The sequence below is a fragment of the Motacilla alba genome, chromosome 12, assembly GCF_015832195.1.
Source record: "Motacilla alba alba isolate MOTALB_02 chromosome 12, Motacilla_alba_V1.0_pri, whole genome shotgun sequence".
Lineage (NCBI taxonomy): Eukaryota > Metazoa > Chordata > Aves > Passeriformes > Motacillidae > Motacilla > Motacilla alba.
The window spans coordinates 16,721,942-16,741,212 of NC_052027.1; the positions used below are offsets into that span (position 1 = coordinate 16,721,942).

The following is a 19,271-nucleotide window of genomic DNA, read 5'->3' on the forward strand; positions in this document are numbered from 1 at the left end:
CTTATTATGACCATCCTAAAGTCTCCTAATTCCAAATTTAAGCCCTATTCCCACCTAATTACGAAGCCACTTCGTCTCACAGTTCTTTTGGCCACTACCCCGATAAGAAACAAGGGCACTTCAAGCCATCATTTCTCTGCACAGCTAATTGACTTTAGTGGGCAATGAGCATAATTTTAAAAAAGCCAATAATCTTCCTAAAGTATACTGATATTGAGCAATTGGAAATAATTATGGACTGACTTAATAATGTTTATACTGATCTTAATAGCCACACTTGAAAAGATAAAAATATCTAGAAATGTGCAAAACCACATCTCCTAATAAACACCCGATATACTCTCACTGGTAATTAGTCTCGTAATTACTGCTCACCTGCTGTGACCTTTCCCGAACCAGGCGCTCCTCCTCCCCACACTGCCTGTCTCACCTCGTCAAGCTTATCACTTGCACCTGACGACCTGCAAGAAACTTCTGATTAGGCACTGCCCCAGCAGGCTGCCTCAAGAGCCTGCCGGTGCAAGAGAGCCCACGGAGCTACACGGGAGCTCCCTTGTGGTAGCACAGGGCTGTGTAACTTTGCCTCTCCCTTCTTTCATTATCCTGGAACGATATCCCAGGATGCACAGAGTTATTCCCAAAGCCGCACAAGGAGCTATCAGCAGGTGTGTGCTCCTCTCCCAACTCTACGGGAATTTCAGTTATAAACTCACAGTGTTGGGGATTGTTGAAGGTAGTCAACAGCACAAACTGTGAGAACTTTTGGAACAGAATAAAAATATTCTGAGTTGGAAAAGACTTACAAGGATCACCAAAGTCCAACTCCTAGCCCTGGCACAGGACAACCCCAAGAATCCCCCTAAATGCCTGGACAAAAGGTGATAGGACCAGCGACTAGGATATTAACTTGGACTAAAACCAAAAAAAAATTTCTTTCTGCAAAAACACCCACCCAAGAAGCCAGAAACAAGTGCAACAAGGTTGCTATTCTGACCTCTCAGCTGTCCCTCCTCAAAGCATCCAGTCCTTGTACCTCACAGGGTGTACCCAGAGCCACCCGTGAGGGGCTGTGCTGGCACCGAGCCCGCCCCTGCCGCTCCCACCCCTCACGGGACACCCATCTCACGAACCGCTTGCCCACGGGCCTCAGCGCCGCCTCAGGCTCGCCTCGCACTGCCGCACACCGCCCCGCCACCGCCGGGAGAGGGGAGAGCGGAGCGCGGGCCGGCCCCGCCCGCCCTCAGGTGCGAGGATCTGCCCCTTTCCAAGATGGCGCCCGGGCCGCCGTCAGGGAGCGCTCGCGAGCGCCTTTCCCTTAACAAAGATGGCAGCGAAGGGGGGCGGGGACCCGCGCCGCGCGCCGGCGCTCCGCGGCCTCCCCCCAATCAGCGGCCGCCAACTCTCCCGTGGAGGCGACGGCGCGGCCAATGGGAGCGGAGAGCGTGGCGGCCGGGCGGGGAGCGGGCCAATGGGGCGGCGGCGGCGGGGGCAGCCGGTGCGGGGTGCTGGTGCCGGTGGTGCCGGTGCGGCGGGCGCTGCCGGGCGAGGCGGGATGCGGGCGGCCCACGGGCTTTGCGCGGCGCTGGCCCTGCTCCTGCTGCCGGCCGGTGGCCGAGCGCTGCGCGACGGGGACTGCGAGGGTGAGTGCGGCCGGGCCCGGCCCGCGGGGGCGGGGGGAGGCCGTTCCTCGCCGCCGTGTCCCGCGGTTTGGCCCGTCCGCCAGGTTGTGGGGCCGGGACGCGGAGCAGCCTTGGTGCCGTGACAGCTCCGAGTGACAGCTCGGCCGCCGGGGCTGGGCCGGGCCGGCGGGAGCGCTGCCTCCAGCGGCAGGAAAAGTCTCCCAAGTCTGGCTAAGTGCGGACGGGCCTGGCCGGGCGTGCTCGGGGGCGTCCGGTGCCGGGGCGATGCGCCGGGCGGCCCGCGGGGCAGGCGGGGCGGGGCGGGGCTTCCAGCCGTGCCCCGCGCCGGGAACGGGATCTCCCATCCAAGGGTACTGCACTCTGCCGGGAAGTTGCCGGTCCGCGGGGTCAGCGGTAGTGTAGAGTCCCCACGGGAAGGAGGAGCGACGACTCCGGGAGACCGCACAGTCTCCGGGCCGGGAGATCAGCGCTGTCGCAGCTCGGCGCTGGCGGGGCAGCGCTCCCCGCCGGCTGTCCCTGCCGGGTGACGGTGAGCAGGGCAGGGAGCAGGAGAACTCGAGTGAGGTCGCTCACCCGGGACTCCCCCTTAATCATGACAGTATTACGGAGTGCTCGGAGTCCTCTCGGTGCGCACAGCCAGGAGCCGTGAGCAGCTGATCCAAACCAAGTCGGGCCCTTTGTGTACCGCGGAAATACAAACGCCTCGGGGGTGGAACCTGTTGAGCTGCACAGCAAATTAAGCTGCTCCTGTGCAGTGAACTGAACAGATTCCCCAAGTGAAGCAAGAAGAACTCGAGGTGGGGCTCTAGTAGCTGGCTGGGAGTTCGGGATACTAATATCCCTCCTCTATAGTAAGACAGAATGAGGGGTGGGAACCCCATTAATCAAAACTTCCAGCTGCTGTTGCAGCGCTAGACTGGAAACATGTTTCTATCCTCCGGTGGCCATCAGTGTCACTGCCTGCAGCAAGTTTTTTCTTCCCAAGGTTTTCACTTCCCAATAGCTTACAGTGGACATCAGTGTGTCTGTGACTGGGGATAGACTGGTGGGAGATAAATAAGGGTGTGCTGTATGCATAAAGAAAATGTTTTCCAAAATGGCCCATCCTATAATTAGTTCTAGTTTTAATATAATGAGAGTACATTTCTGCTCAGTTCTGTGATGGCCATACTCCATTTCCTGTCATGCCCAATTACTGTGCCATGCATTGTGTTCTGAGTGGAACACAAGTTGCCAATGATAATATTTGCCAGTCCCTTCCTGTTGGAGTAAACAAATCCCATAAAAGCCATAACTCATACCTCTTCCTTAGAGGCAGAATGGTTCCTGGCACTCATCTTGCATGGGAAGGTGTGAGAATCCCCAGGAGCTGAGCAGGAATTGGGGGGACTGAAGAGTGCTCGGTCCAGGTGACGCCGATATCCACAGATGAGTTGTGAGCATCAGGATGGCCAAAATCTGGCCCTCAGGGTGTCCCTCAGTCATCCCGCAGGCTGTCTGTCCTCCTTCCCAGCCACACACGGCGCTGCTGCACTTTGGAGAACTGCTGCCCGGGGAAGCGGCAGTGACCGGTTTGTGCAGCCCTTCCCACAGGCAGGGACTTGGATCTGTCCTCTCAGCTGCAGCTGCGCTTGTGGGAGTTGTGTTCTGTCTAAGAGTCTTCCCTCCTTCATCTGAAACTGCATCAGAAGCTTGTGTAGAAATGAAAGAAGGAGAAAGGTGCCATGGGGACATAGCATGGGATCACATTTCTTTTTCGACTGAAGCAGCCTGATAGTGATACCCTGTTACTGAAGTCAGCACATGGGGAGTCTCAGAGGATTGTTTTCTATCAGCACTGCGTTTGACACCCATGTTCTCACAAGTTGCTTCCCAAAGCAGCAAGACAACTGTAAATGTACATTTTTGCATGGGCGTGGTTTTGTGTCCATCATATGATCCTGTGCTCACTCAGGACAATGTACAGAGCCCCTGGACACTTCCACGGATCTCATTTCTCAGATTGTCACAAACCCACCAAAAGTACCAGGGCACGTTGTTGATTCACGTGTGCTCTGAATGACTTTCTGAACCATTGGTGAAGTTCAGAAAAGTCCTGTTATCCAAACCCTCGATTCCATTTCCCTACAAGTGTCCTCTAAGAGCTGCCATGAGATTGCTGCTCTGGCTGGTAACTCCATCCATCTTCCCTTCCAGTGTGTGTCACATTCCTGGGAAGGTTCTACCAGAGTCTAAAGGACAATGACGTTGAATTCACACCTTCCAGTATTGAAAAGGAGCTCTTGAAATCCTGCAAAGAAGCAAAGGGCAAAGAGAACCGCCTGGTAAGTAGGGGGAGTCAGTAATATTTCCCTCCTGCAAATGAGGGGAAACTGAGTTTGTATGATGTGGCTTTCCAGGGGCTGTTTTTGCTGGCTCTGTGGCCACAGTGGGTCCTGTATTTTTATGAAAGGACTTGAGGAGTTCAATCTCTTTACCTTAAAAAAAAGGGAAAAAACCACCACCCTGTCAACAGTGATTGGAGTGGCTGGCATCTCATTGTTACTGAAGCACTGGATATTACAAAGCTTCTGTTTGCTCTAGGGCTTCCCTGTCCCTTAAATGGTATTTGGGGTGCTATATAATCTGTTAAAATATTTATACTCTTCAGCTGTTTAGCTGAAAACAAAATAAAGGAAAACTAAATTGCCCTAACTAAAATAAGAGGCAGTTGGTGAATGAAGAGGCCCAAGGAAAAGGCCTGAACTCTCCTCAGAGAACTACAGAGATACCATCTGACATGCGAAGGGGGAGCACTTCAGAGAGGCTCTTTGAATGAAGAAGACTTTTTTCCTAGTCCTGTTCAATTTTTATAAAGTTAAGAAACAAGACTCGCCTCAGCAGCTGTAAAATCATTGCAATGTAAAACACCTGCTCAGTATTCTGGGCTCAGTTGGGCTCCTTTTGCCCAGCTCTAGCAGTCCCTCGGGGAGGTTCTCTAACTGTAAGCATCAAGCTGCAGAACCAGATGAGGACAGGGACAGAAAACTCTGCTTTTAGAAGCTTTTTTCCCATGCATCTCCACTTTCTTTCCTCTAGTGCTATTACATTGGGGCCACAAGTGATGCAGCCACCAAAATCATTAACGAGGTATCGAAGCCCATGAGTCACCACATCCCTGTGGAAAAGATCTGTGAGAAGCTAAAGAAGAAAGACAGTCAGATCTGTGAACTAAAATACGGTGAGTTGCCTGCACAAGAGGAAATACCCATGATTTGCTGGGGTGCGGATGACTGGGGGTGAAGCAACATCCTAAAACTACTCAGTCCTGAGTTCTGCAGCCTGGTTAGGTTGCACAACCTGGGTTGCTCTCCATGAACATCCTAGAGAGTTCTATGGAGATGCTTAGGTAGGGCTGTTGGCTGCTAACCCTTGCAGGGCTCTGATCAGCCCTGGAATAACGAACTCCCAGGTGTAGCAGCACTGCTGCACTCACGTTGCTGTTTGGAATGTCATGTTTGGGAGGTGTGTGGTACAGCCTGTGCTGGCAGCAGGCAGGGGTGTCACTGGGGCAGGGCTCAGGACCTTGGCTGGGCTCTGCAGTCCCAGCTGCTCTCCTGTTCCCAGCAGCAGGGTGATAAATACTGCTTTCTCACCTCCTCTCATGTCTCCTCAGAGCATTCCACTCTCTATTTCTCATCACCTTCCTTGAACTCTCATGTTCCTAGATGACTCCTCTTCCTGAAAAGACTGATACAAAAACAGGCTTAGAAATGCCTCCTTCTGCTTTCCCTTATAGCTGCCCTTACACCCCCTGGAGACACCCCTTGGACTGTGGCTCTTTATACTTTTCATTTCTCCTACTAAGGTCATGTTGCTTCCTATAAAGCTTTTTTTTTGTTGTCACTTTCTTATCTTTCCCCCGAAATCACTCTGCTACATTTCTTTTATCCAGTGGAAAAGTAAGTGTTGCTGCTCATGTAATAAAGGGGCTTTCAGGGCTATTGTGGAACTCCTGCATCTAAACTGCAACCAAGCTTTCTGTCTTCTAATAATTTTTAGCATTAAGAGCCTTACCTGCTGTCCAGACCTAACTTAGACGTTCCTTCCACCCCTGGCACCTCTCTCCCTCTTGGGTTTTGGCTTCCTCGCCCACCTGGCATATCTGAGTGCAGCTCTGCTCTCCCCGCAGACAAGCAGATCGACCTAAGCACCGTCGACCTGCGCAAGCTGCGCGTCAAGGAGCTGCGGCGGATCCTGGATGACTGGGGCGAGGTGTGCAAGGGCTGTGTCGAGAAGTACGACTTCATCCGCAGGATCCACGAACTGATGCCCAAGTACGCGCCGAGGGCGGCCGGCGCCCGGACAGACCTCTGAGGGCCGAGACCGGGGCGATCCTGGGGCTCTGAGGGGCGAGACCGGGCCTGTGAGGGGACTGTGAGGGGCGACCTCGAGGCTCTGAGGGGCGACGCCGGCCCCGCGCTTTGTACGGGACTTTCATTAAAGTTCGCCGGTGTGTACCGGGCGGAGCCGTGCCGTGTGACGTGATTGCGGGACACTCCGCCTGCACAGCCGCGCCCGCCGCCTTCCGACATTCCCCGTTCCCCCCCCCCGTGCTCGCTGCAGCGCGGACCGGCCCCGCGCGCGCCCCCTCAGCCCGCCGAGGGGCGGGGCTTCGCCGCCCGCCCTGATTGGCCGCCCGACCGTCGCGCGCGGGCGGCGGGAAGCGCCGTGTGACGTCACGGCCCCGTGACGCCGGCTTGCGGCGCGGCGCGCGCGGAGCGATGACGTAGAGCCCGCGCGGCGCGGCGGCCGGAGCCGCCTTCGCTCCCTTTTGTCCAAGATGGCGGCGGCCGCCGGAGGCGCCTCCTGAGCCGCGGGCCCGGCGCGATGAAGCGCGGCAGCGACCGCGACTCGAGCCCGCCGGGGGCCGCGGGCGGACGCGCGGCCGCCGCCGCCAAGCGGCCCCGCGATCGCGACCGCGAGAGCAGCAGCCGGCGCGGCCCGCACCGCAGCTCGGGCGCCTCCCGCAGCAGCCGGGACAAGTCCACGCCCGGCGGCGGCGGCGGAGGCGGCGGCGGCACCACCACCGGCAGCGGCGGCGGCGGAGGCGGCTCCAGCTCCCGCAGCCACCGCGGCGATGAACGCGCCGGCGGCGGCGGCGACTCGAACCACCGCCCGGCGGGGAGCGGCTCGGCCTCGGGCGCCCGCGGCGGCAGCCAGGCCGCCCCCTCGTCCTCCTCCTCCTCGTCCCGGGCGCTCGGCGTGCCCAAGGCCAAGGCGCTGCCGGGCGCCGTGGTAGCCCCGTCGCTGCTGCTGGCCGGGCCGCCGCCGGGCGCCGCGCCCTCGCTGCTGCTGGCGCCGCTCGGGGGCTCGGCCGGGCTGGCCGGGGAGCCGCCCGGCTCCTGCGAGTACAAGACGCTGCTGGTGAGCGGGCTGAGCGCGGCCCTGCCCGACCAGCTGCTGGAGGACGGGCTGTTCCGCCTCTTCCAGCGCTTCGCGGGCGGGGGCGCCGGGGACATCAGTGTCAAGCTCTCCCACACGCCCGAGCTCGGCCGCGTCGCCTACGTGAACTTCCGACACCCCGGGGACGCCCGCGACGCCCGCCGGCACGCCCGGGCCCGGCAGCTGCTCCTCTACGACCGGCCGCTCAAGGTGGAGCCCGTGTACCTGCGCGGGGGCCGGCGCAGCCGCACGCCGCCCCCCGCGCCCTCCCCGGAGCCGCTGGGGTACCTGCCGCCCCTGCACGGCGCCTACCAATACAAGCAGCGCTCGCTGTCGCCGGTCACCAGTCCCTTGCTGCGGGAGCCGCGGCCCCGCCACGCCGCCGCCGCCGCCTTCGCGCTGGAAGCGGCCGCCATCGGGCTCTCCCGGGAGCGGGAGCGGGCCCTGGATTACTACGGGCTGTACGACGAGCGCGGCCGCCCGTACAGCTACCCCATCGTGGCCGAGGAAGACCTGATGCCAGAGGATGACCAGAGAGCCACCCGCAACCTCTTCATCGGCAACTTGGACCACAACGTGTCGGAGGTGGAGCTGAGGCGCGCCTTCGAGAAGTACGGCATCATTGAGGAGGTGGTGATCAAGCGCCCTGCGCGTGGCCAGGGCGGCGCCTACGCCTTCCTCAAGTTCCAGAACTTGGACATGGCTCACCGGGCCAAGGTGGCCATGTCGGGCCGTGTTGTGGGCAGGAACCCCATCAAAATTGGCTACGGAAAAGCCAACCCCACCACCCGGCTGTGGGTGGGGGGCCTCGGCCCCAGCACTTCCCTGGCCGCCCTGGCCAGGGAGTTCGACCGCTTTGGCAGCATCAGGACTATTGACTACGTGAAGGGCGACAGCTTCGCTTACATCCAGTACGAGAGCCTGGACGCTGCCCAGGCCGCCTGCGCGCAGATGAGGGGCTTTCCCTTGGGCGGACCGGAGAGGAGGCTCCGAGTGGATTTTGCCAAAGCAGAAGAGACGAGATACCCGCAGCAGTACCAGCCCGCGCCGCTGCCCGTGCACTACGAGCTGCTGGCTGACGGGTACAGCCGGCACCGGAGCCTGGAGCAAGACTTGAGGGTGCGGGATAGGACTCCTCCGCACCTCCTGTACTCGGACAGAGACAGGAGCTTTGTGGAGGCAGACTGGGCCAGCCCCGCCAAAAACGCCGAACGCAGGAACAACCTGGAGAGCTACAGCCGGTCCGTGCGCAGCCGGAGCGGGGAGCGCTGGGGCAGCGACGGCGACCGCGGCGTGCCCAAACCGTGGGAAGAGAGGCGGAGACGCCGGAGTCTTTCCAGCGACCGCGGGAGGACTACTCACTCGCCTTACGAGGACAGAAGCAGGACAAAGGCCAGTGGGCCAGCTCTAGACCGCAGCCCTGACAGGGCTCGCAAGGAGAATCACACTACAGAACCCGGAGCCGAGAAAGAGCAGAGCAACTCCCTCCAGAACAATCGTCACGCGGCCGAGGAGAAACCCCATCGCGAGCCAGCCGATGCTCCCCAGCCCAAAAAAAGGGACAGCGAACGCAATCATCGAACTGGTGAATCGGAATCCAAAACTCACGAGGAGCCAAAATCTGAGACCAAAAAGCTAAAGAATTTATCAGAATATGCTCAGACGCTGCAACTTGCTTGGAATGGGCTTCTTGTGCTAAAAAACAGCTGCTTCCCCACCTCTATGCACATCCTGGAGGGAGACCTGGGTGTCATCAACGGACTCCTCAAAGACCATTCATCCGGCGGGAAGCTGACACAGCTCAAAATCGCTCAGAGACTTCGGCTGGACCAGCCCAAGCTGGATGAAGTCACCCGGCGCATCAAACAAGGCAGCCCCAACGGCTACGCCGTGCTCCTGGCCACCCAGTCCGCCCCGGCAGGGGCAGGGGCCGAGGGGACCTTCCCTGTGGTAGAGCCTGGCTTGCAGCGACGGCTTCTCAGGAATCTGGTCTCCTACTTGAAACAGAAGCAGGCTGCTGGGGTTATCAGCCTGCCCGTGGGAGGGGCAAAGGGCAGGGACAGCACAGGCATGCTTTACGCGTTCCCTCCTTGCGAGTTCTCTCAGCAGTACCTCCAGTCAGCACTAAGGACATTGGGGAAGTTAGAAGAAGAACATATGGTGATAGTTATAGTCAAAGACACTGCCTAGCCCACACTGTCTTTTCAAATTCCATGTTTTCTTTGTGTGTCACACAGCCCAGTTGTTTTTAAGGCTGATCATTTTGGTTGAGGCTCAAAACACCTTGACCAAAGTGGTAAGATTTTTAGTTTCTAATTAATTTTAATACCTATAATATCTATTAAAATTTTAAATAGAGCCCATTTTATTCGTTTTTAATATGTGACACTGTCCGCTGTTGTTCTGTATTTTTATTTTTTAACTGTATGAAAAGTTGTCAGTAAAGCCTTGTTCACTGATGGATTTCTAAACTTGTGCGGTATCCGAGTTCTTCTGGCCCAGGAAGGAAGGGTGAGTTCCCTGTGCTGCAGGAGCAGCCAGGCCAGGCCCCAGCCCAGTTCAGTTCTCAGATCCCAACCTTGAGCACCTCCTTCATCTTTATGTGTGTCCTTCAAGGTGGGAGGGGAAGGGAGGTTCTTAATGCTGTATCAGAGACTGAAAGATTGGTTCTCTATTTTTTTTTTGTCCTGTTTGCTTTTTATTTTGTAAATTTGAGTCTGGATGCTTTGCTGTTGAGTCTCTATTTGACAATAGAAGCTTCCCAGGAAGCCAGCAACCAAGGAAGCAAATCCTGATCAAGAATAAAAGTGTTTTTCATTCACTCCAAAAAATTAGTTGGTACTTGGCGAAAATTTTGCTACTGAGGAGAGGATGCTGTATTCAGGTTGGTGAGGTTTGAGACCACCTGGCACATGTGGTGGTCATAGAAATTCTTGGAAAAAACAAAAAAGGTTTGACATTACCAATTTTTATAAAAGGCAAAACAAGCAGAAGAAAAGTGATTTATGGGGGAACGCCCTTGGGCCCATATTAGATGTGGACAAGCCAAGGACATGGAGGTGTTTAGTGAGCTGGAGGTGCCCATTTGCAGTCAATCATGTTGTACTACCAGGAATCCTTTATTGAAAGATAAATGGCTATTTTTTTTCCTAAAGTTTAAATTTGTTTGCAGGCTTACAAAAACAGACAGAAACATGTCTGTCTGGCTGAGAATGTGTTCAGTTACCACGGGTGGAACCACTGGAGATCAAAATCTGAGCTCTGAAACGGGATGGATCCATCACCTTTGCTGTCTGTGCTATGAGGTGCTTGGCTGGGAGGCCAGACCCTTTGAGTGCTCAGCAGCATAAGGATGTGGTAACGAGTCCAAGCTGGAGTTACAATCCACACTGTTCTGTTTGGGGATATTTTTATTTTTTAAAATGATGCCTGTAGATTTTAGGAGATTTACAGAAAATTGTGTGGGATTAAAAATGCTACGTTTTAAAGTTTCTTTAGATTTGCAGGTGGTTTTTTGTTGTTGTTCTCTTAGTAAGCAAGTGAACAAATTTGTGGGAGAGCCAGATTTGTCTCGCACCAATCTCTGTGACCCAGCAGCTCGCTTGCTGAGGGTTGCCAAAAACCCTTCTAAAACTCCTCTCAGGTATGATTGGTGTCACGACCTACTAAGCAGGGAGCATAACTCAGTCGAATGATGCTGTTATTTTTCACTTTTTAACCCCGCAGGGACCTCATCAGCTGCTGATGGGTTATTAACATCAACAAGTGTGGGTTGGTTTGTTGGGGTGGGGGAGGTTACATTTCACTTGATGCATCTTCCGTGAGGGCACGGATCAGAGGGGAGCTGAGTGCAGCGCTGGGAACAGCAGGGGCCCGGGAATGTGCTGTGGGAGCAGAGGAGCAGCTCCGGTGCCCGCAGCCGGGCTGCACGGGTGGCACTGGGCTGCCCCGGTTCCTCACGGTTTTGGGGACACCTCCTGACCGAGTCAGCGCTGCCCTAACCGGACAATTGTAACGGTTCGGTGTTATCTGAAACCAAGCGCTATTAAACACCCCTGGGGCCGGTCCTAGAGCGATTAGAGCCTTTTGTGGGAGTGTCCTGCCTTGGAGGTGTCCGGGCAGCTGGAGGCCGTGAGGCGGTGGCAGGACAAGTGCCCGCCTGGCTGATGGTGGCCGGGATGTGCAGCCCGTGGTGCTGTGTCGTGGCCTCGTGTGTGTTATGGTGTGTGAGTGTTAGGAGGGGGAAGAAAAAAAACAACCCGGTAAATTATAAAAGCTGCAACTGTTTGCTGATAAAGCCAAGGAACAGCCCAAAATCCCCCATCTCCCACTTTCCTTGTGAAATAAGTAAATAATAATGTAGGGTTGTTTAGAAGACAAAGGTTGGATGAGATTTGAATGATGGGGTTTCTCTTCCCAGAGAGGTGGCTGATGGGAGTAAGCATGTGAGACCAACAATCTCCCTCATACCAAAATTAATAGTTGTAAAGGGGAAGTTGGAGAGTTATGGAAGAAACACCTGGGAGAGAAGCAGCAGCATCCATCTGACACGATGGACGACCTGAGCCTTCCCTGCTCCCCAGCAGGCAAGGGTTTAACAGACTGCCAAGGCCAAAGGCCCCATCCTGGACCTGTGTCCACCATCCCCTTCCCTCACAGATGCATCCAGGCTGATTCCAAGAGAAACAGGCCTGGAAAAGCGTTGGCAGTTACAGCAAAGGAACTCAGCATCTGGATCTTGCAGCATCAAAGACTTGGGCCCTACACGGGGCTGGGCAGCAGCTCTGGGGAAAAGATACGGGGGTGGGAGGCCTGGGCCCCTCGGTGATGCTGAAAGGTGCTGGGTAAGGCAGTGCTGGAGATTGCTTTTGGGAGGATGGTGCCTTTCAGGCCAGTACTGGGGCAGGAGGGTGATCATGGCAGGATAATGGTGTCTGGCTCATCAGGGTGATCTGAAACTCAAAGGGGGAACAGGGTATGAGATGGGGGATGGGCCGGTCTGAGAGTTCCTGCTTAGCCTGAGGTACCCCATCTTTTATTCTAAGCACCCATTCAGCAAACATTCTGTCTCACAAGGCCTCTTGAACAGCAGTTGCTGGCTGTCCTTCCTACTGCGACAGGGATGAGAGCCCTGGACGAGCTCTGAGCGGTGCTGAGGAGCCTCAGTGATCCCCCTCAGCTCCGCTTGCTGCGGTTTGTGCGCTGCCCTCCCAGCCTTGGCCTGTGGGAGATTCTTGAACCCCAGCCCTGCAGGGATGTGCTGCTCCCTCCCACGGTGCTGGCAGGGCATTCCACAGGCTGTGCTCCGTGGAAGGGTGCTGCAGTGCACCAGGTGGGCCCGGCAGGTTCTCCGGTACCAGTGCTCTGAGGACCACACTGGCAGGAGGGCACAGGCTGTGCTGGGCCCATCTGCTCACATCGTGGCAGGAAACAGCACCGGCCCTGCTCCCCTCTGCTGCAGAGGTAGGAGTATGTCTTGGTCAGCTGGCAGGACATTTAAATCTCCTTCCATCCCCTAAGCAAGGGTCTGTAACTGCTGCACAGAATACTGTATGGCACATCAGCCACGTGCTGTGAGTATTCCAGAAGATTATAGGATTCTTTCCAAGCAACATGCTTTTAAATAGATTAAATCATGATGCCAGGGTGGCAGTGATTTTCCAAACGCTGAGAATTCTCCCCATCCCAAGCAGCTGCAGAATTATGGCCTGACAAAAACAAAATAATCCCTGCTAGTCCCCAGTTGTGAACTCCACTTTGCACCCAGGCTGGTGCAGTTCCCCAGAACTCTTCAGTGAGTCCCCCAGAGCTAAGGCAGTAGCATGGGGTGCAGGCAGCTGCCCCAGGTGTGTATTTAACTTCAGAGAGGCCAGGTCTGCCCAGGACAGGGGCTGGGGGGCTGCTTCAGCAGCTCTGGGGGGTGACCTGCAGGCACACAGGGTAAGGCCCAAACCCACTCCCTCTGGCTCTGTTCAGTGCAGTTAGGGAGGTGTAGGAAGGGAGGGAGGCTCATATACTTACAGCATCTCGGGTTCAAGTCAAACGCACACACAGGAGCTCCATCCCAGCTCTTCTGGTTCTGTCTCACAAAACTGGCAAATGCCTCCAAAACAGCCAGGCCCAAACCAGCAACAGATGCAGCCAATTACAGCTGGGGTTTCATGCCAGAACAAGGTAAGGACATCTGGCACTGCATCTCCCTGGGAGTAGTAGCTGAGTACATGCTTTACTTTTTTCTCCTCCTGAGCTGCACATTTTCTATGGCTAAGTTGGTTGGGATGGTTTCTGATAAGGCAGAGGCTACTTCCATAGCTGTTGGGTGGCAGATTTGTTTTCAATCCCTTCATTTAATCAGAATGCTGCTCCAATTGCTGGTCCTAAATGCTGTCGTAGTCACTTGTTCATCTTTATCAACTGTGCAGGGTGCAATTATCCATTACAAGTTGCAGCAGAACTTTTCTTTTTAATTATTAACAAGCAGCCCTGGGTAAGTGCATTAAGTAGATGCAATGCTGGAAGGAAAAAAAGCTATCCCTTCTTTCAGTTAAAAAGGAAATCCTTCCTCCTCAAGCAGTAAGACTTTGAGCCTTAGCTGAAATGACCAGTTCTTGGTGGAAAAGCAGTTGTAGTGTCAAGGAGTGAGAAGTCTCCAGTTCCCTGTTCTGCCTCAAACCCTATTCTGAAAGTGGCCAAAACAGAGAGAGGGTTAAAAGCTGAGGGCATGGGAATAAACAGCAGAGCCCTGGCCTTGGCCAGGCAAGCAGGGAGCACATGCACCTGCCAGCTGAGCACAGGCCCAAGCTGTGCAGTGGCTGCTGCACTGGGAAGTCGAACACGCCACTGCCGTTTCTTCCTCCTGTTCTGAGGGCAGGGCCTCTTGTCATGCCCCAACCTGATTTTCCCTGTGCCCTGACAGCCACAGGGCAGCCTGGGCAATGCCAAACCACAGGAGGAAGCGGGTGCTGCTCCCAGCTCCTGGCACATCCCGGGAGATGCAGAATTCCCTCCTGAGCTGCAGAGCGGACACTCCAGAGCACCTCCCCACACAAGAACAGCCCAGCAGCAGTGGCATCATCCAGCTCTCACTCAGTGTGGTGAGCATGGCACTGGGAATTCCAGGCTGTCAGGCAACCCAAGGGATCAGACTGGAAGCCACAGGTGCTGTGCTGTGGCCATGCTGCAGTCCCAAATCCCTTTCTTGTTTCCTTCATGTTTCCTTTGCCCTTCCTTACTGCAGAGAGGTTCCAGCTACACCTGACTGCTCTCAGCCAAGCCTTGCAGGCACATGGAGCACGGCTTTTGCATGGCTACAATTCACAGCCATAGACACAGACAGGATTTGTATTTAATTTTTTAATAAATACACTTTACATTAAAGAAAAAGGCCTTCAATTTGCAGTTTCCACACAGAGGGCAAGAGAAAAAAAAACCAAAAACAAAACAAAACAAAAAAAAAAAAAAAACCAAAGAAAGAAAGAAAGAAAGAAAGAGTAAAAAACTTGAACCACAAAGGGCAGAGGGGAGAAAAAGGGCTCAAACTTCAATCCCAGATTCCCATGTCTTCAGGAATACCAGGCTCTGACTAGGCCCAGCCAGGATTTCAGCCTCCCACTATAGCTGGTACCACAGCGCAAATTGACATTGGCAAACACCCCAGGGGCTCTTCCCTGGAGGACAAAAGCATTTGGAACACACTGGTGCATTAGCAGGTGTAACACCTGTAGTTCTTCTTTTTTAAAAATAAAATCATATTTAAAATAAAAATATTCTCACTGCTCAACGATATTAGAAACCATGATCCTCTTATTTCACTTAGTAGTTGCATAAATTTTCTTTTAATTTTAAACAATTTTTCTCCCCAAACCTACCCCATGGTACAAGGTACTACAGGAATACAAAGGTCTCCCCTCTTTACTAGAACACTTGCCTTTTTTTTTCCTTTTTTTTTTTTTTTATAAAACTATTTCTGTTCTTTAGGAAAGAACTTTATACAAAGAAAATATATTGTGAAATATCTTCAGAAGTTTCCTTGAAGAGTCATCTCAGCCTAAAATGAAAAATAAAAAAAAAAAAAAGGCAGAGAGAAATGAGGCCTAGCCCCAGGTCTCTTTATTGAGACTTAGCCCCGAGCCTCAAACTGACTCAAACCAACACAGCGGATCGGCAGGAGATCCTCAGGCTCTCCCAGGAAAAGCAGGGCTGGGGTGCTCAGTCACTTTCCAATTTGGTCTCTGGTCTTCTGTTGGGAAGGGAGCATCTCCTCCTGCCCACACCCCGCCCGCAGCCGCTCCTCACTCGTTCAGGGACAGGATGATGTCGTCCTCCAGGTCCGAGTTATCGGAGCTGTCGGCTGCAAAGGAGACACGTGGGTTATGCTGGGTTTGTGTCACAGATGGTCACCCCTGCCCTGCACCATCAGTGCTCCAAACTGCTCAAATGCAGCCAGGAAATCTGCACCAGAGCTTTCCTTCCCTGCTTACAGCAGAGGCTCAAGGAGAACAGCTCTAGCAAGTGCAGTTCCTATGAGCTGGCAGGTTTTTTCCCCAACAAGGTAGGGAGGACACCAGCAGAGCTGCCTACACAACTTCCTGTGCACAAAAAAGGGCAACAGCTCTTCACACCAGGGGCTGGAAAGACATGGCAGTCATTGCTCACAGCTGGACAGCTCCACCAGCCTGGCCCCTCTACGATGTGCACAAGGTAACTCCTTACTCAGTGAATTGGACCCCACTAAGGCGGAAGCGATCCACACACTCCCAACTAGAACCTTCCTCTAGTAACTCAGAGGTTTCTGTCATGAATTTAACTACAGGTCACTTTCTAAAGGTGACCTGCAAATTGTGCTTTTCCTGGTTTTCTTCTTTGTGGTATAGAATGAAGACATGAAGGGATTTACCAGAAGCAGTCACACACACACACACACACACACACTTGCTTTTTATCTCGAAACACAAGATCTCTCCTCCCTCGGTTGTGCAAGAGGGAAGTGGAAGCAGCTCTGGCAGCAAGAGGGCTCCTGCCTTACCTTAGAGGTGATGTTGGCTCTTTTTCTTACGCGAATTCATTGGATGCAGCAGATAACTGGGTGTTAAAATAGTTAAAAAGAAAAAAAAAAAAAAAAAAAAAAAAAGACACCAAGACTTCCACTTAGCCATCTCAGAAATGGTGTATCTCTATCTGTATGCCTGTTAAGGTAGAAAGACCTTCTGGAAGGTTCACCCCTTCTCAGATGCTATCCTTAGTGAAAAAAAAAATCACAGGCAAGCAGAGAGGGCACAAACCCTTTCCCCCAACCCTCCTCCCTGAAGACAGCCAGCTGCCTTTCCACTGTGATCAGCAAGGGATGCTCCATCTCCCCATCCATCAGACTGAGCCTACGCTCAGGTCATCAGTGCTCCCAGAACAGCCACAGCCACCTTGGGGAGTTAGAAAACACCAGCCAGTGCTGCAGCAGCTACACTTACACTGTAAGAGGGAAAGAAGCACAAGCAAGATAAAAATCCAGAAACTCTGGAGAAGAAAAGCTGAGAAAGTTGGAGTTTTAGGGGGGGGGTTTGCTGGTTTGGGTTTTTTTTAACCCAGAGGAAATTTTGAGAAAGGATGTCCTCACTATTCCCCAGTTCACCAGACAACCTTCCAGTTCTGAGCTCTATGTCTGCAAGTAAACCTGACTGCAGTTACCTGCTTGGCAGAATGTTTGCACAGACCTGCCTGGAAGTTGCCATTTTGGATTATGGAAGAAGAGAGGAATCAGAATCAAGAGTCAGTCATGCTGCTGATGAGAATTCTATATATTTCTTCCATCCTATGTCACACATGCATTTCAAAAATTACACCCACCTGGCCCAGGAACAAGCTCTTTAAAGACCTGCACAACGCATGAACTGCTTTGACAAACAGATCTAATGTCCCCAAGGTGGTAACAAAGGGGGAGGAAGACAAATTCAGGTTCTCCATGGATTATTTAAAAAAAGGAATTAGAACCTCTTCTAAAGCACGAGAGACCAATGCCACTCACTCCCCCATTTCAGTTGTTCTCTGAATTATTTTGCTTTGGCAACACTCACTCTATGTTATGGAGGTTCACCCATAATACAGCAAGAATCTGCAGCAGGGAACACTGTAAATGCACCCCATGCCAGTACTCTCTACACTGGCAGTGCCACTCCAACTTTTAATTCTGGAACGAGCATAAGCAAAGGAAAATTTTAATTGCTCTTTGCTGGGTGGGAAACAGAAAGAAGTCAGATAAAAGCTGCTACAGAACCCCACATCAAACCCATCAAGGGCCATGCATGCACCAGCCTGGCAGAGCTGCACTTCCTCCTCTGAGTTCCTGAAACTGCTGCTAAGCAACCTAACAGCCACAGGATGGGCTGGCTGCAGCTCCACAGCCATACGGATCCAAGGTCTGCTCAAGTAGCTCTATCCATAAATGAGGTACAGATGTGGCCACTTCATAACAGTGCTCTGCAGAGCATGCCTGAAATTTCTGTCAAGTAGCCCCTGGTTTGTTCCAGGAAGAGTTACTGAAATGGCCTGAACATCCTGGCCGTGCTGCCCCTTGGACAATTGAAGGTACAGCACCCCAGGTGCTCTCTGAAGAGCTTTTGGCTCTGCATTCCCTGAGGAAAAACGAGTGGAGTTGTGTCACAAAGATCCTGTCCACTACTAGGACACAGAGGTTCCCTGTAACTCCAAAATGTTGCACTGCAAGATGTCATTAATGACTGAGCTGTGCAAATATGTTATATGGCCCTACAGTATAAACCTACTTCCTTCTAGAGAACAGCAGAGTGACCCTACAGAATAACTCTGGCAACCTCACGTGGCCATGTCCTTAAAAATGACTGAACTACATTGCCACACAAGACATGGATGAGTCTGCCAGCCACATCCCTGCCACAGAGGGGCCTGGCATGCTTCATCCTCCAGCTCACTGGCAGGGAAGACTGATGGGAGAGCTGAGATGGGAATCAATCTATCACTGCAGGACTTCAAACACCTTGCACACTGTAATTACTCATCCTTACCAACCTTTTAACTCAAGGTAACTATATTATGTCCATTTTTACAGCTTGAAAATTAAAAACAACTAAGTGGTTTGACTGCACACACTCAAAAATTGTGCTGCAAAAGAAGGAACAGAATCTGATGTCCCAAATCCCAAGCCTCATGCTATCCTTCTCACCTTCTTTCTTGTGAAGCATTTTTCCAAATATTATTGCTACATAAAAAGTTCAGACCTTTCTATGCACACACACACACACTTTGTATTTTCAAATCACTGTATTTGTAGAATGCCAGAAAAAGAGAACAACTTAAATTGTATCCTGAAAGTTATGTTAGCTTCAGAATAGTCTAATAATGAAAGTGAAGTCAGAAATGCCATGTTGGCTTTGCACTTTAAGTAATTACAAAAGAGAAAGAACAGCACCAAGGATCAAAATGCTTCTCTGTCCTTACAGGCTCACAATAGGCAGAGAGGACAGGTGAGGTAAGAGTTAAACCTGTGTGCCCTTGAAGGGCAGGACAGGCAAGCAACCAGACTAAGCTTCTTCACACAGAGCTCTCACACACACACAAACACACCTGGGAGCCCTTGAAGGAAGCAGACACCTCTTTTTCCAGAATGCACAGTTGTTCTCTCACACAAGAGCTGTTTTTACCGGCAGATTACTAAGAGAAGCCCCAGTGAACAAGCATGATGATGGCCTGTCACTCATACCAGCCAGGGACAAGTCAGCTAAGTCATTTCAGGGGAAATTTACATATTGCCTCTTTGTCAGGACCTTAAGCAGTGGACAAGGTCACCAAGGTGGCCACACACTTACTATCTCCAAGAATCAGCTCAACTTCCTCATCAGCATCAGAATCTTCATCTTCTCCCTCATCTCCCTCTTCCAGGAGGTTGGCAATCTCCTCATCGTCGGAGGGAGAAAAGTCATTTTCTCCATCCTCACCAGCATTCTCATTGTTCTCATCCTCCTCCAGCTCAGCCTCCAGCAGCTGGTCTGTATCTAGTTCGTCAAGGTCATCTGTGTCATCATCATCTTCATCATCATCTTCTTCTTCTTGCTCCTCTTCCTCCTATAAAGACAGGAGGAACAGTCCATTGCAGACATTATGTAAGATGGAATAACAGTAACTAAAGAAAACCTATAGTTTTCACTTCTCCCCACATCCAGCCATCAGACATTATAAACA

The 19,271-nt window shown here is 52.9% G+C and overlaps 3 protein-coding genes across 5 annotated transcripts in view; 2 read left to right on the forward strand and 1 right to left on the reverse strand.

The window, feature by feature from the left end:
- Nucleotides 1-1,309: 1,309 nt before the first annotated feature.
- Nucleotides 1,310-6,148, forward strand: MANF (mesencephalic astrocyte derived neurotrophic factor). Its single transcript, XM_038149593.1, has 4 exons — nt 1,310-1,640; nt 3,837-3,964; nt 4,719-4,860; nt 5,812-6,148. Exons 1-4 carry the CDS (start codon nt 1,325-1,327, stop codon nt 5,994-5,996), a joined length of 771 nt encoding a protein of 256 aa, XP_038005521.1. The 5' UTR covers nt 1,310-1,324; the 3' UTR covers nt 5,997-6,148.
- Nucleotides 6,149-6,396: 248 nt separating this feature from the next.
- RBM15B (RNA binding motif protein 15B) lies at nt 6,397-10,556 on the forward strand. The gene has a single exon (XM_038149592.1). It carries the CDS (start codon nt 6,510-6,512, stop codon nt 9,252-9,254), a length of 2,745 nt encoding a protein of 914 aa, XP_038005520.1. The 5' UTR covers nt 6,397-6,509; the 3' UTR covers nt 9,255-10,556.
- A 3,837-nt stretch (nt 10,557-14,393) lies between these two features.
- The window catches only part of DCAF1 (DDB1 and CUL4 associated factor 1), a 47,795-nt gene continuing 42,917 nt past the window's right edge, over nt 14,394-19,271 (reverse strand). The window contains exons 23-25 of one of the 3 annotated variants that reach the window (XM_038149113.1): nt 18,899-19,154; nt 16,090-16,145; nt 14,394-15,414 (exon numbers count right to left, since the gene is read on the reverse strand). In XM_038149113.1, the coding sequence (XP_038005041.1) occupies nt 16,126-16,145; nt 18,899-19,154 (276 nt within the window). In that variant the 3' untranslated portion in view covers nt 14,394-15,414; nt 16,090-16,125. Of the gene's footprint in view, nt 15,415-16,089; nt 16,146-18,898; nt 19,155-19,271 lie in introns of those variants that run through there. The other 2 variants (XM_038149111.1, XR_005258383.1) reach the window with 2 other exon arrangements.